This window comes from Myotis brandtii, unplaced genomic scaffold, assembly GCF_000412655.1.
Source record: "Myotis brandtii unplaced genomic scaffold, ASM41265v1 scaffold111, whole genome shotgun sequence".
NCBI lineage: Eukaryota > Metazoa > Chordata > Mammalia > Chiroptera > Vespertilionidae > Myotis > Myotis brandtii.
Genome location: NW_005353789.1, coordinates 4,318,816 through 4,331,834, shown reverse-complemented (window position 1 = coordinate 4,331,834; position 13,019 = coordinate 4,318,816). Strand labels below are relative to the sequence as shown.

Below are 13,019 nucleotides of genomic sequence, written 5' to 3'. Positions count from 1 at the left end.
TCGATTCCGGTCAAGGGCATGTACCTGGGTTGTGGGCACATCCCCAGTGGGAGATGTGCAGGAGGCAGCTGGTCGATGTTTCTCTCTCATCGATGTTTCTAACTCTCTATCTCTCTCCCTTCCTCTCTGTAAAAAATCAATAAAATATATTTAAAAAAAAAAAGTAGTATTATTTTTATCTAATGTTATTGAACAGAGAAATTTTTTGCAGCATTTTATGTAGAAACAATGTAGTATCTGTCTTTTTATTTTATTTTTATATCTCCACTCCATTTTACTTATTTACTGCCAGGTATACAACTCTGTCATACAGAGCCCCTGAAATGATCAACCTTTATGGAGGGAAACCCATCACCACCAAGGCTGATATCTGGGTAAGGCCAAGAAAGGTTGATGTTTTCTCTAACCAAATTTTAAAAATTTGAGTTCAATTGATTATTTGCCCCCTGTTCCCAAAAGGTATTTCCTAATAAGCAGAAAAGTGTTGTATAGTAGAGATTCTTATTCAGGTGATGAAAATAGAATATTTTGTGTTCTTAATCCTGAGAAGGAAAGCCCATTGTATAAAAAAGCAAACAATGGACTTCCATATAATAGAACTTTTTATCATGATATTTTTTAGTGTTTAGATTATATATGAGTGTTAACATTTTTTTTGATTGAGTGGAATTTTGGTTGGTCACCTTATGGAAAAGCTGGAAATTACACTGATAACTTTGTAGAATATTTTAGGAAATTAACATGCATAAAACTTTTTCTAATTATAAACATGTCATTGACTAAAATATAATCAAGTTTTTTATTATTTAGCATATCATATATATCTGGATTGAATTATTAAGATAGATTGTGTTTCTATAAAGTTGAACTTTATGTTAGGACTTGACTGTGGGGATTGGGCTGAAACCAGCAGTCCGACATCCCCTGAGGGGTCCCAGATTGCAAGAGGGCGCAGGCCAGGCCGAGGGCCTCTAGTATGCATATAAGATCTTTGGTTAATCTCCTCCCACCCTTGCTTCTTCCCCCTTCCCTCTGATATTCATCAGTCTGTTCCATGTTTCCATGCCTGTGCATTGAGCGTCTGCCCCCTGGTGGTCAGTACGCATCATAGTGAACAGTCGGACACTTAGCATATTAGCCTTTTATATATATAGACGCCAGTACTTCTTTTTTACTTATTTCATAAGCAAACTATATTTTAGTAATCCTATATAATAAAAGGCTAATATGCAAATTGTCCCCTCTGGAGTTCGACCAGAAGACTGGGAGTTCAGTCGCTCCCTATGACGTACGCTGACCACCAGGGAGCAGCGCAGAACATGACGGGTGACCAGTGGCAGCAGGGTGCTGAGGGAGCGAGGGAAGGAGGAGGCGGGGAGGCGGGGAACCTGATCGGCCCTGATCACCAGCCAGGCCTAGGGACCCTACCCATGCACGTATTTCGTGCACCGGGCCTCTAGTATTTAATAAACTAGTAGGGAGGTACTTTAAATGTAAATTCATTTAACTTCAGCTAGTATTTAGCTATATCTGTCACTAGTGACCATGTTAGGGATGGAGGGGAAAAATCCTTTGGAAATAGTTCTAGAGTTTATTAGAAAAGTCATGTTTATTTTGTTTTTAAAACATAGTGTTCAGAAAGTAGTTGAAAGTAATGTGTGAAATAAAATGAATATCTCCTTGGTTCTCTTCTCCTGGACTCTTCCTCTTGTGGTCGGGATACCTAAATATTCCTGCAAGGTAATAAAAAAAGAATAGCTTTGATATCTTTTTATCTTTCCACATAATATATACTTTTTCACCAAATGGTGTTTCTTAAATCATGTGGTAGTTGCATTTTTAACCATACACATAATTGAATCACACCATGAATAAGTTTGGTTTAATTTGATACTGCTTTTAGATCACCAGCTTGTATAACTCAAATTTAATTTGCTTTTCTCAACATTAACATTTGACTCATTAAATGGTTTGTAGTATAATGTAGAAAGCAAATTCAATAGGATCTGAATTGATAAAATGAAAATATTAGAAGAGGTGACTATGCAAGCATTTAGTGACCTAATTTTGTGACTGGCTGTTGAAATCTGTATTACCTAAAAATCTATTTCAACAACAGAAGAAACAACAGACATCATAGCTCAATACTGTTTTGAAATCATCAAGGGTTACCCAGTATCTTAACAGAAAGGAGAGGGAATCTTTTGTTGTTGTTTATTTTTCACCAGACTTAGTGTGCATGCCAAGCAACATACTAAGTTGTCAGTGATAAGTTTAAAATTTATGCCATTTATAGATTAGTATATGGAGTAGTATTTCTCTAACAGCTAACTTGGTATAACTATGGAGTTGTACATACTCAAAGATAAAAAAAAAGAAGCAAGAAAAATAATCAGAAAACAGAAGCTGTGTTTATATGCTTGACAGGGATAGAACTTTAATTTGCATGGTGTTTTTTATGCTTGTCTTAGCTCAGGTGAAACGTAAGTGAGCTACCACATTTTAGGTGGGAGATGCTTCATGTTACCTTCTGATGACGAAAATGGAGGATGGTGATAGCTTTTAAAATCATGTCATTTGTTCTCTCTTGTTTTTTGAACAAGTCTCATAATATAAAATGGATAAAGAGGGAAATGCCTTTGGTATGAAGAAACTAGGACACCTCATTGTGTTCAAACAACATGAAGCAGAGTATTTTAGATTTATGTTTTTAAGTATACTGACATTGCTGTCTAAAACTGTTAACTGGGTACTCCCACAACATTTACTGTAACACATGACACATTACTTAAAGGTCTGATTGACGAGATAAAAATGGCTAAAATGGAGATCCCTTTTGCCTAGACCCGTGGTCGGCAAACTGCGGCTCGCGAGCCACATGCGGCTCTTTGGCCCCTTGAGTGTGGCTCTTCCTAAGCCTTAGGAGTACCCTAATTAAGTTAATAAACAATGTACCTACCTATATAGTTTAAGTTTAAAAAATTTGGCTCTCAAAAGAAATTTCAGTCGTTGTACTGTTGATATTTGGCTCTGTTGACTAATGAGTTTGCCGACCACTGGAGATTGTCATCTGGGTAGGAGAAAGTGTAATTTAATGCAGATATTACACCATTAATAGTATTTTTTATTATTGTTAAGGGAGCCTTATCCTCAGTTTACTGCATACATGCTGAAGATATCTTACTTATAAAACAAAGCATCATAAAATTTTTAAAGCCACATTTTACTGGATTTTTCTATTCAGAATCTTCAGTTTAAATAAATGTTTTGATTTTTTTTGAGAGAGAGGAGGGGCAGGGATAGAGAGATAGAAACATCTATGAGAGAGTAATACCATCAATTGGCTGCTTCCTGCACACCAGCCAATGGGGATCGAGCCCGAAACCCCGGACATGTGCCCTGACCAGGAATCTAACCATGACCTCTTGATTCCTGGGTCGATGCTCAACCACTGAGCCACACTGGCTGGGCAGAATCTTCACAGTTTTGTTAATCATATAATAAATAACCCTGTAATGTCTTTGAATGGATATATTGAAATTTCTAAAGCCTTTAAATTTTTCCTTAGAACACTGTTAAAATGTTGAAAGTAATGGTTAGTAAATTAATATTATTTAACACAGGTGTTTCTGTATATTGTGATCTTCAAAATAGTTATAAAGCTTAGAGTATTTGTTAGTTGCATTTGCTAAGTTGGTATGTGGAGAAAATTCAACAAAGCTGATTTTTAGATGGTAAGGACAAATTTTAGTATTGTTGATAAAATTGTGTACTAACTATTGGATAAGTTTGTACAATCTGTTTAGAGTTAGAACTACCCCTTACACAGTTAAGGCTTGTAGATTACACATCTTGTGACAACATAATGATTTCTTGACCTGAAAATTACATTTCATTACTGGTTCTCTGGTTTGAGCTGTGTTAGCAGCTTAGCTACAATTTTGTTTTTAGGGTATTTTGTTTTTTGTTGTCAGCAAGTAGATTTATTGATGCTGTGATGTCTGTGAAGCAGACAGAGCCCTGCCTTTTTGAATTTTAATATAGATTATCCAGGTACAAATATGATTAGTAAATTATAGAATAAAGATCATAGGGTTATACAGAAAAATAGAGACTAATTTTTATAGTATGAAATGACACATGCTTAGTGTCTAATAAATTTAACTGTGCTGGCTAACTCGTTTGGAATCCAGGATTTTAAAACATGTTTTATAGTGAATTTTTAAAAAATGCTGCTAGAAGGAGTATTGTGCTTAACTAGTTGGTTATATGCTAGTTATGTACTAAATATATATTTTCCTTGTGAAAGAAATAAAAGTATAATTTTTTTCCTCAAAGGGACCAACCACTTCTAATTTTAGTTATATTATTTATGATTTAGAGTTCTATGATAGTATTAATTTAGCCAGCTATCCACAGATGTGATAGAAAAACATGGAAATGATATAGTTAAATGTCTTCTCAACAAATAAGCTCATTAATTAGTTTAAGCAAGTAATTTGTGAAAAGATTAATTCAGTATAAAAACATTAGTCTTCTTTAAAATAACAAATTTAGTTTTTGGTTTAATGCTATTTTTATGTCTTGTGGTTAAGTTGTTTATTTGAATTCTGATGATATTCATGCTTCTTTATTTTACAGGCACTGGGATGTTTACTGTATAAACTTTGTTTCTTCACTCTTCCTTTTGGTGAGAGTCAAGTTGCTATCTGTGATAGCAGCTTCACCATCCCAGACAATTCACGTTACTCCCATAACATCCATTGCTTAATAAGTGAGTATTTGGAAAAATTTATGACACAATTATGAGATACTGTACATAGGGCCTGCTATTACATCCCTTAGCCTAAATCTAGACTTTTAATTTCATTTATTATAATTTTATGATGCTATAGTAAAGAAAAACATTAAAAACGATGTTTATAGACTTTTATGGAATGAAAACAGCCTAATTACTAACTAGTACATTAAGCCCCTAGATAAGCTTTTGTAGAACACAGAGATTATGTAATTAAGGAAACTGGAATTTCTGGAAAAACTTAAGCATAACATTTAATTATTTGGTCTTTGTTCTTTTGATCCAAATATCCAGATCTGTTGCTTTTTTTGGATCAAAGTATTGCTAATCTTAGATGTAGCTTACTTGGCCACCCTTGTTATCATCTGTTCTTTATGATTATAAAGTGGTTATCAGAAGCAAACTAAGTGCATCAGAAGTATAGTCAGTCCTATGGGGCTTGGAATTCAAAAGAATGCTTCACTTTTCCTTCTAGCCGACTCTGACATTCCCCCCCTTTTGATAGGTACTCTAATTTAATTTCTTACATACACACTTGGTAAAATTTCTGAAAAAATGATGATTTGGGGAGGGAGGGGATCATCAGGAAGCTGCAGTATTTAAACAGTACCTCTCAACACTGTTTGAATTAAAGTGTGTCAAGCATTTCTACTGTTTTCTGCCTGTTAAATATTCCCTGTCATAGCCTCTAACCACACAGAGGAAGAGGGTTAATGGGGGGATGAGGACACATTTGTGATACCTTAACCAATAAAGAAATTAAAGATTAAAAAAAAAGAAAAAAAGAAAAGAGGGTCAATCTAAACATATTGGATACTTTGTATGATAAAAAATGGCAATTCAACTCAGCGGGGGAAAATAGATGGAAATACAGAGTTAATAGCAATTTGTAGATTAAAAAATCAGACTGAATTTTTGCCTTAAACTTTATGCTAAAATTTCAGATAAGTTAAAGACAAATGTAAAAAATGTATTTGAAGAAAACAGGTGTATCTACTTATAACACTGGAATGGGTGATCTAAAAGTGAGGCATTAAATCTCAGGAATGAGAAAAGATGAAGCCATTAATATATACAATTAAACCATTAAAAAATCTTCCCAAACTCATGAACCTCAGCATAAAATCAAGTGATCAGTTGGAAAAACAATTTGTTACACATTTGACAGATGACTAAATCTTGTAATTTATGAGACTCATGTAAGTAAAAAAGAGGAAGTACCCAAAAGAAAAATGGTCAAAAGAAAGTGTTAAAAGGATAGCTAGCCTTGCTTTGCAAACATATTTAAAGCACAGTCTTTTTATTTCTATAATGTGGTTTTGCTCACATATGTTAGAAATTAGAGAATTATACCAGATGAACACAAAAATTACATTGCTGAATGTGGGATGTTTTCCTAGGCAAGGGGAACCAGTAATAGGGTTGGGGAGATGGTGTTATAACTTACAGGGGAAAGGAAATAGCCCTAAGCTTGGCTGCCGTACTTCCCGCAGAAACACTTGTAGCTCTGATTGGAGAATAATAAATATGAGTGCTTGTACCTGGAGTTTTCTTACCAGAGATTTACCTGTCAGTTTTGTGTGGCTCCCTACTAATGGTGGCCCCCTGAAGAGCAGCCCCTCTGGGTCAGGTTCCACTTTTATTGGTTGAGTATCTCCTAGCCTTGTTTTGATGTGTTTTTTTTTTATCCTTGTGGCAGCCTCCAGCCAAGTTAATGGACCTGTCTGGGCGTTCCAGGTTATCTTCCTAGGTACCAATTAATGTTTTTGTCACTGCTCTGGTGACAGAGTTGTAGTTTTCCAGTGGTTTGTTCCAAATCTATTTTCCCCTTAGCCCTGTTAATTTTAGCCTGACATTTTGCAGAATGTGAAAAATTTTAAAAGCAAACATACCATTAGAGTTTATTTGAATAAGCATTAGATCCATAACCCACTCTATCTTATCTAGTCAGTTTCCTCCTTCATTGTACAAAAATTAGGGCATCAAGAGCATGTAAGAACCCCAATTAATTGGAATTCTCAAAGAATAGATGAAGGAATTTATTTTGGCTAATTGAAGTTTAACTTTTTATTGAAGAAGTTAAACTTATTTTTTTTATTTGCAATGTCTTAGGAATTCTGAATATTCTCATTGGACAATATTGTATGGCAGACTGGACAGTACATGCCCTGATTTGTGATTTCATTTGACTAAAATAGCAAGAAGATCTTATTTTCTTGTGTTAGGTTTGATCTTTTTCCCTTCTCTGTGTGTATGTGTGTGTGACTGTGTTTGTAATGGCAAGGTTGAAAACTAACCACTATTGATAATTTTAGGATTTAATTGATCCTAGTTAATTGATGAAACGTATGCTTCTTTTACTTGTCACTAAATGCATAGATTTTCATTTTTATCAGTGTTTGTATAAATTCAACCATGTATTAATGTTTTTGAACTTTTTTCTGAGAGGTAGGCAGAAATTTAAAAAAGATTGAATAAAATAAAAGTATTCAAGTAATCTTGGTATTTTGTCTCCTGTCAAAGGATTTTTATGGACTTTACTTTTTAAATATTGTCTTAGTGGTAAAGCTTAACAGAGTAGATATTTTTTGGAACCAGAACATACTTACCTATAATGTAATGTTTTCAGAAAACATTTAGACTCTTTGTAATTGTATTCTTTTTTTTCCCTTTACTTTTTTCGCATGTGACCTTGCCTGTTTCCCACGATCCTATTTAGATTTCTCTGTCTACTTTTATGCTTTGTAATTAGTGATTTATATTTCTTTCAAATAAATCCTGCATTCAGAAAACCAGGAAGTGCCTAGCTGTGCACATAGTTTTTGAAAGTGTAACTTTTTATTGCCAGTTGTCTATTTATGCAGTATATTTGATTTCACATTATTATAAGATAAAGCAGTAAAAACATATATCTTTTTAGTATTAATAGAATTACTAATTCTGCTTGCATCAATTTTATGTAATGAGGATATTTGAAAATGAAATAGTCATGCCTAACCTTTGTTAAAACTGTATGGTTTGTGGTTATATAAGTGTATTTGAATATACTTTTGATTATCACTATTTGGTCCAGGATAATTAGTATTATACTAGAGGCCCGGTGCACGAAATTCGTGCATGATGTGTGTGTGTGTGTGTGTGTGTGTGTGTGTGTGTGTGTGTGTATGTGTATGTCCCTCAGCCTGACCTGCACCCTCTCCAATCTGGGAGCCCTCAGGGGATGTCCTACTGCTGGCTTAGGCCTGCTCCCCGTGGTTCTCTGCTCTCTGTGGGGCCTGCCTGCTCTACACCGCAGCAACTGCCAAGCAGGCCGTGTTGGGTGCTGCCTGTGGGCTACACTTGCCTGCTCCCTGGTCGCCGAGGCAATGGCCAAGCAGGCCATGCTGGGTGCTGCCTGCAAGCGGCGCTTGCCTGCTTCCAGGTCACTGTGGCGACGGCCAAGCAGGCCGTGCTTGGAGCTGCCTGCGGGCCGTGCTTCCCTGCTCCTGGGTTGCCACAGGCCGTGCTGGGAGCTGCCTGCCAGCCGGGCTTGCCTGCTCCCTGGTTGCAGCAGCGACAGCCTGCCGTGCTGGGAGCTGCCTGCAGACTGCGCTTCCCTGCTCCCGGGTCGCCATGGGCCGTGCTTGCTTGCTCCTGGGTCAGCCAAGCAGGCTGTGCTGTGCTGGGAGCTGCCTCGTCCCTGCTGTCTGTCTCCACGGAGGCGATGAGGTTAATTTGCATACTTACTCCTGATTGGCTGGTGGGCATCAAAAAGGTATGGTCATTTTGCATCTTTCTCTTTTATTGGTGTAGACTAGAGGCCCGATGCAAGAAATTCGTGAGGGGGGGCATGTCCCTCAGCCCGGCCTGTGCCCTCTTCAATCCGGGACCCCTCAGGGGATGTCCAGCTGCCAGTTTAGGCCCGGTCCCACACTGTAAGAAGGTTAGGTCAGGGATGAGAATTCAAAATTGCCACCAGCACAAACCACAGGGACCGGGCCTAAACCGGCAGTCGGACATCCCTCTCGCAATCCAGGACCACTGGCTCCTAACCACTCATCTGCCTGTCTGCCTAATGCCTCCAACTGCCCTCCCCTCCTGGCCTGGTTGCCCCCAACTGCCCTCTCCTGCCGGCCTGGTCGCCCCCAACTGCCCTCCCCTGCTGGCCTGGTCACCCCCAACTGCCCTCCCCTTCTGGCCTGGTTGCTCCCAACTGCCCTCCCCTGCTGGCCTGATTGCCCTTAATCCCCTCTCAGCCTGATCTCGACCCTAACTGCTCTCCCCTGCCGGTCTGATCACCCCTAACTGCCTCTGCATCGACCCCACCACCATGGCTTTGTCTGGAAGGAAGTCCGATGTCCAGAAGATGGCCGGTCGACCTGGTCTAATTAGCATAATACTCTTTTATTAGTATAGATAGATTATATAGGATAGGATTGCTTAAATGGGGGGCGGGGAAGCCTTTTTCAGCAGGAGGAGATGCTCTTGGCAGACAAAAATACATAACCCCTATATCTGGACTGATAGCCAGCCATATGCACTATACTGCCAAACTATTTATTAACAAATTGAACCACTTTCTTACACCTTACACCAAACAGCTGTTGCTCTTAAAACCCCTCCTCAGGACCTACCTTAGGTTCTGCCTTTGCAGTTCACCCAGATTAGGTTCTGATTGGTCAGTTTCTATGCCAGTCAGCGTCAAAAGCTCCCCCTCCTAGGCAGCCATTGGCTCCTCGTTGTTCACCCAGATTTGGTTCTGATTGGTCGGTTTCTATGCCAGTCAGCATCAAAAGGTCCGTCCTAGGCAGCCATTGGCTCCTCTGGGGAATCCAGAACGGCCCCACCTTCATGTCGGCACCAGCCCTTCAGTCACGCCCCCAATTCGCTACCAGGTATATCTCTGGATGCTCTGAGACGTGGCACCTCAGGTTTGTGCTGGTGGCAATTTTGAATTCTCATCCCTGACCTAACCTTCTTACAGTGTGAGCTCCATGAAGGCAAGCATTTGCCTTGTTCATTCTTAGTTCACTCATAGACTTTACCTGTGTCTATGCATGTATGTTAGTACTGCATAGTGACCGGTCGAACGGTCATTTCTGTCGTCACAGTCACTGCCTTTTTATATATATAGATACTACCCATAAAACTCTGTTTAACAATTTTATATACTTTTCTGCAGACTTCTTAAGTAGCAGAGTCAGTTATTTACAATTTTTTTCTTAGCTTCTGTTAACTTTTCCAATAGACAAGTAGAGGAGGTGGATTGGGGATGAGGAGAGAAGCATTTTCTATTTATGGATCTAAGAGTTAGAAAGTACTTAGATAATATTTAGAGGAGAGTGAGAAGCAAAACTGTAACAGAATGACTGAGTAGTTATGATGCATGGACAGAATGCTGGCTGCCTCACCTTTCTTTTAGCTTCTATTAAGGTGGTTAGGGAAATACACGTGGAGATTAAGAATAAGAGCCAGAAGGCCTGGGCTGCATCTGCTGTCACTTATTTAGTATGGAATATTGGGCATCTCTGTTTATCTCTATCTCATTTCTAAAATGAGCATATTAAAAGTACTTATTTCTTAGGTTTATTGTGAAAATTGAATTATGAAAAGTGCTTCTTGGTATGTGTAAGTACTCAGTAAGAGATGGCTTTTTTAATACATCACTGCAGCTGTGTTAACTACCACTACCAGGACTACTGAAACCTATGTAAATCTTCCTGAGCTAACCTAATTTCTGATTTTCTGGGTAAGGATCAGGGCATCTGCTGTCAGATACTCAATAGTGTGTCCTTTTCCCGCAGAGATTTCTTTGGATGCTTTGAAGCAGAAGTTGGTTTTGCAGGTTAATGGTGGATCTATCAAAGGCCTACCATAAATTACCATATATTCCAGAATATAACTAATTACTTTTCTTACCTCTTATCTTATGCAATAATGTAATGAATCATAATGAACAGCAAGGAACGCTTTTTTTTTTTTATTGCTTTTGGGTTTGCTAACATATTGTTGCTTTATGGTTCTGGATCTTAGCTCTTAGCAGCTTATCTATTAGGTTTAAATTTATTTTTTTAAATTGAAATAATTGACATATAATGTATTAGGTCTAGGTATATACATAATGATTTGGTATATGTATACAGGGTGTCCCAAAAATATGTATACACACTTTAACAGCTGATTCTATTACATATTGAAAAGGAAATGTATTAATAAACACTACCTTTATAATTGTTCAAAGTGTGTATATATTTTTGGGGGACAACCTGTATAGTGTGAAATGATTACCACAATAATTCTAGTTAACACCTATCACTTCACATAGTTACACTTGTTTTTTCCCTTGTTCTGAGACCTTTTAACATCTCTCTTGGCAACTTTTAAAATACAGTAGTGTTGTTAACTATAGTCAGCATACTGTACATTGCATCCCTGGGACTTATTTATATTATAACTAGAAGTTTGTACCCTCACGCATACCCCAGCCCCCACGTCTCACAACCATCAATCTGTTCTCTGTATCTATGAGTTTTTTTTTTAAAGATCCCACGTACAAGTGAGATCATAGGTATTTGTCTTTCCTCTGTCTGACTTCTTTTACCCTGTATAATGCCCTTGTGTTCCCCCACCCTGGTGTCTCAAATGGCACAATTTACTTTCTTTTTATGGCTGAATAATATTCCTCTGTGTGTATATAACATTTTCTTTATCCATTTATCCATCAATGGATGCTTAGGTTGCTTCCATGTTGTGGCTATTGTAAATAATGCTGCAATAACATGGGGGTGCAGATATCTTTTCCAGTTAGTGTTGTGTTTCTTCCAATGCATATCTGGAAGTAGCATTGAAGGATTACATGATAGTTCTATTTTTAAGTTTTTGAGGGGCCTTTATACTGTTTTCCAATATACATTTCCTGTGCCAATTTACATTTCCATCAAAGTGCACAAGGATTTCCTTTTTTCCCACATTCTCACCAACACTTGTTATTTTTTTATCTTTTTGAGAATAAATAAATTTATTTTAATACTTTCTGTGGGAAACCAGGAACTAACTGGCTTGTTATAATATACTTAAAATTTATTATGAAAATTTAAAAAATAGAGGCAGCACAGTACAGTGATGCTTTTATGGGTACCCACTCATGGCTAATCTTGTTTTATATGCACCCTTACCTACTCTTTTCTCCTTTCTTTTTTTTTTAAATGTCAGAAATTTTAATGTATCTTTGAAAAGAAACCAAAGATTAAGATAGGATTTCCTTGGAGGTTTTCAATCAGTGGCTCCGGGTTACCACCTGGGGAGATGTAAAAAGAGGGCTCTGATAATAACTTTTAGGGACAGCTACCAGGACTATCCCAACTATACTGTGCTTACATATTTATGGTGCCATTTAATGTTTTAATTATGATTGAACACATTTATTATGGCTGTTAAAATAGGTTTCACTTCACTAGTCCACAGAATTTGGTATGTAGGACACATATGCCCAACATGTAAGTTTCTATAATAATCTCCATAGGTTAACAGATAAAAACAACAAGTTAATGCTTGAAGTACTTTTGGTTGCAAAATTAGAGTGGGTATTTCTCTTATCAGGTAAATTACCATAATAAGTGGCAGTCTGTGGCAAAGAAAAAGTGTCTTTTTGGAAGGAAAAACATTTAATTTTAAGTAGGAACATTCTTTTGATACTTGTATCCAAAGTCTTTTCCTATTAAATGTGCTGTTATATTAAAAATGCTGGTATACTAGTAACTTTGACATAGGCGGGGTTGGAGCCATGGTTTTGTGTAACTTGAATTAGAACTCCTTTATTTAATTTTGGCTTGAGCCTTTAATTAAACCATAATTTAACTTCACCATTGCTACAGCAGCAGCAGCTCCTTTTGCTGCTCTTTTTGTTGGAATATGCATGGTGGTTGTACTTTCCAATGCAAAATAAATACAAACATAATTCAGCTGCCTTAGATAAGTGTTATTTAATCAGATATGTCTAATACATCACTTGGAAATATTGTGATGGTTTAATCATACACTGCCTTTTTATGCTGAGACTATATTGTGTTCTGAGGTTGTATTAATGGGGTTTGTGTCAATAGAAAGATCCACCCAATTAAAAGGAGCAGAGAAAAAGCCTTTCATGTCTATGCGGATACCTTTTTAGAAGTCACTCTTACATTTGCAGTGGAACCAGGGGCACTGGGAGTGTTCTCATGATGGTTCACATGATCATTTTAAT

At 37.4% G+C, this 13,019-nt stretch overlaps 2 protein-coding genes across 2 annotated transcripts in view; one reads left to right on the top strand and one right to left on the bottom strand.

Annotated features, from left to right (window-relative positions):
• BMP2K (BMP2 inducible kinase) overlaps positions 1 to 13,019 on the top strand; it is a 96,934-nt gene that overhangs the window by 31,375 nt on the left and 52,540 nt on the right. The window contains exons 6-7 of the mRNA XM_014544721.1: positions 293 to 374; positions 4,642 to 4,774. Of these exons, the coding sequence (XP_014400207.1) occupies positions 293 to 374; positions 4,642 to 4,774 (215 nt within the window). The remainder of the gene's footprint in view (positions 1 to 292; positions 375 to 4,641; positions 4,775 to 13,019) is intronic.
• PAQR3 (progestin and adipoQ receptor family member III) overlaps positions 1,591 to 13,019 on the bottom strand; it is an 85,670-nt gene continuing 74,241 nt past the window's right edge. The window contains exon 7 of the mRNA XM_014544733.1: positions 1,591 to 1,733. The gene's annotated coding sequence lies outside the window, so the exon portion shown is untranslated. The remainder of the gene's footprint in view (positions 1,734 to 13,019) is intronic.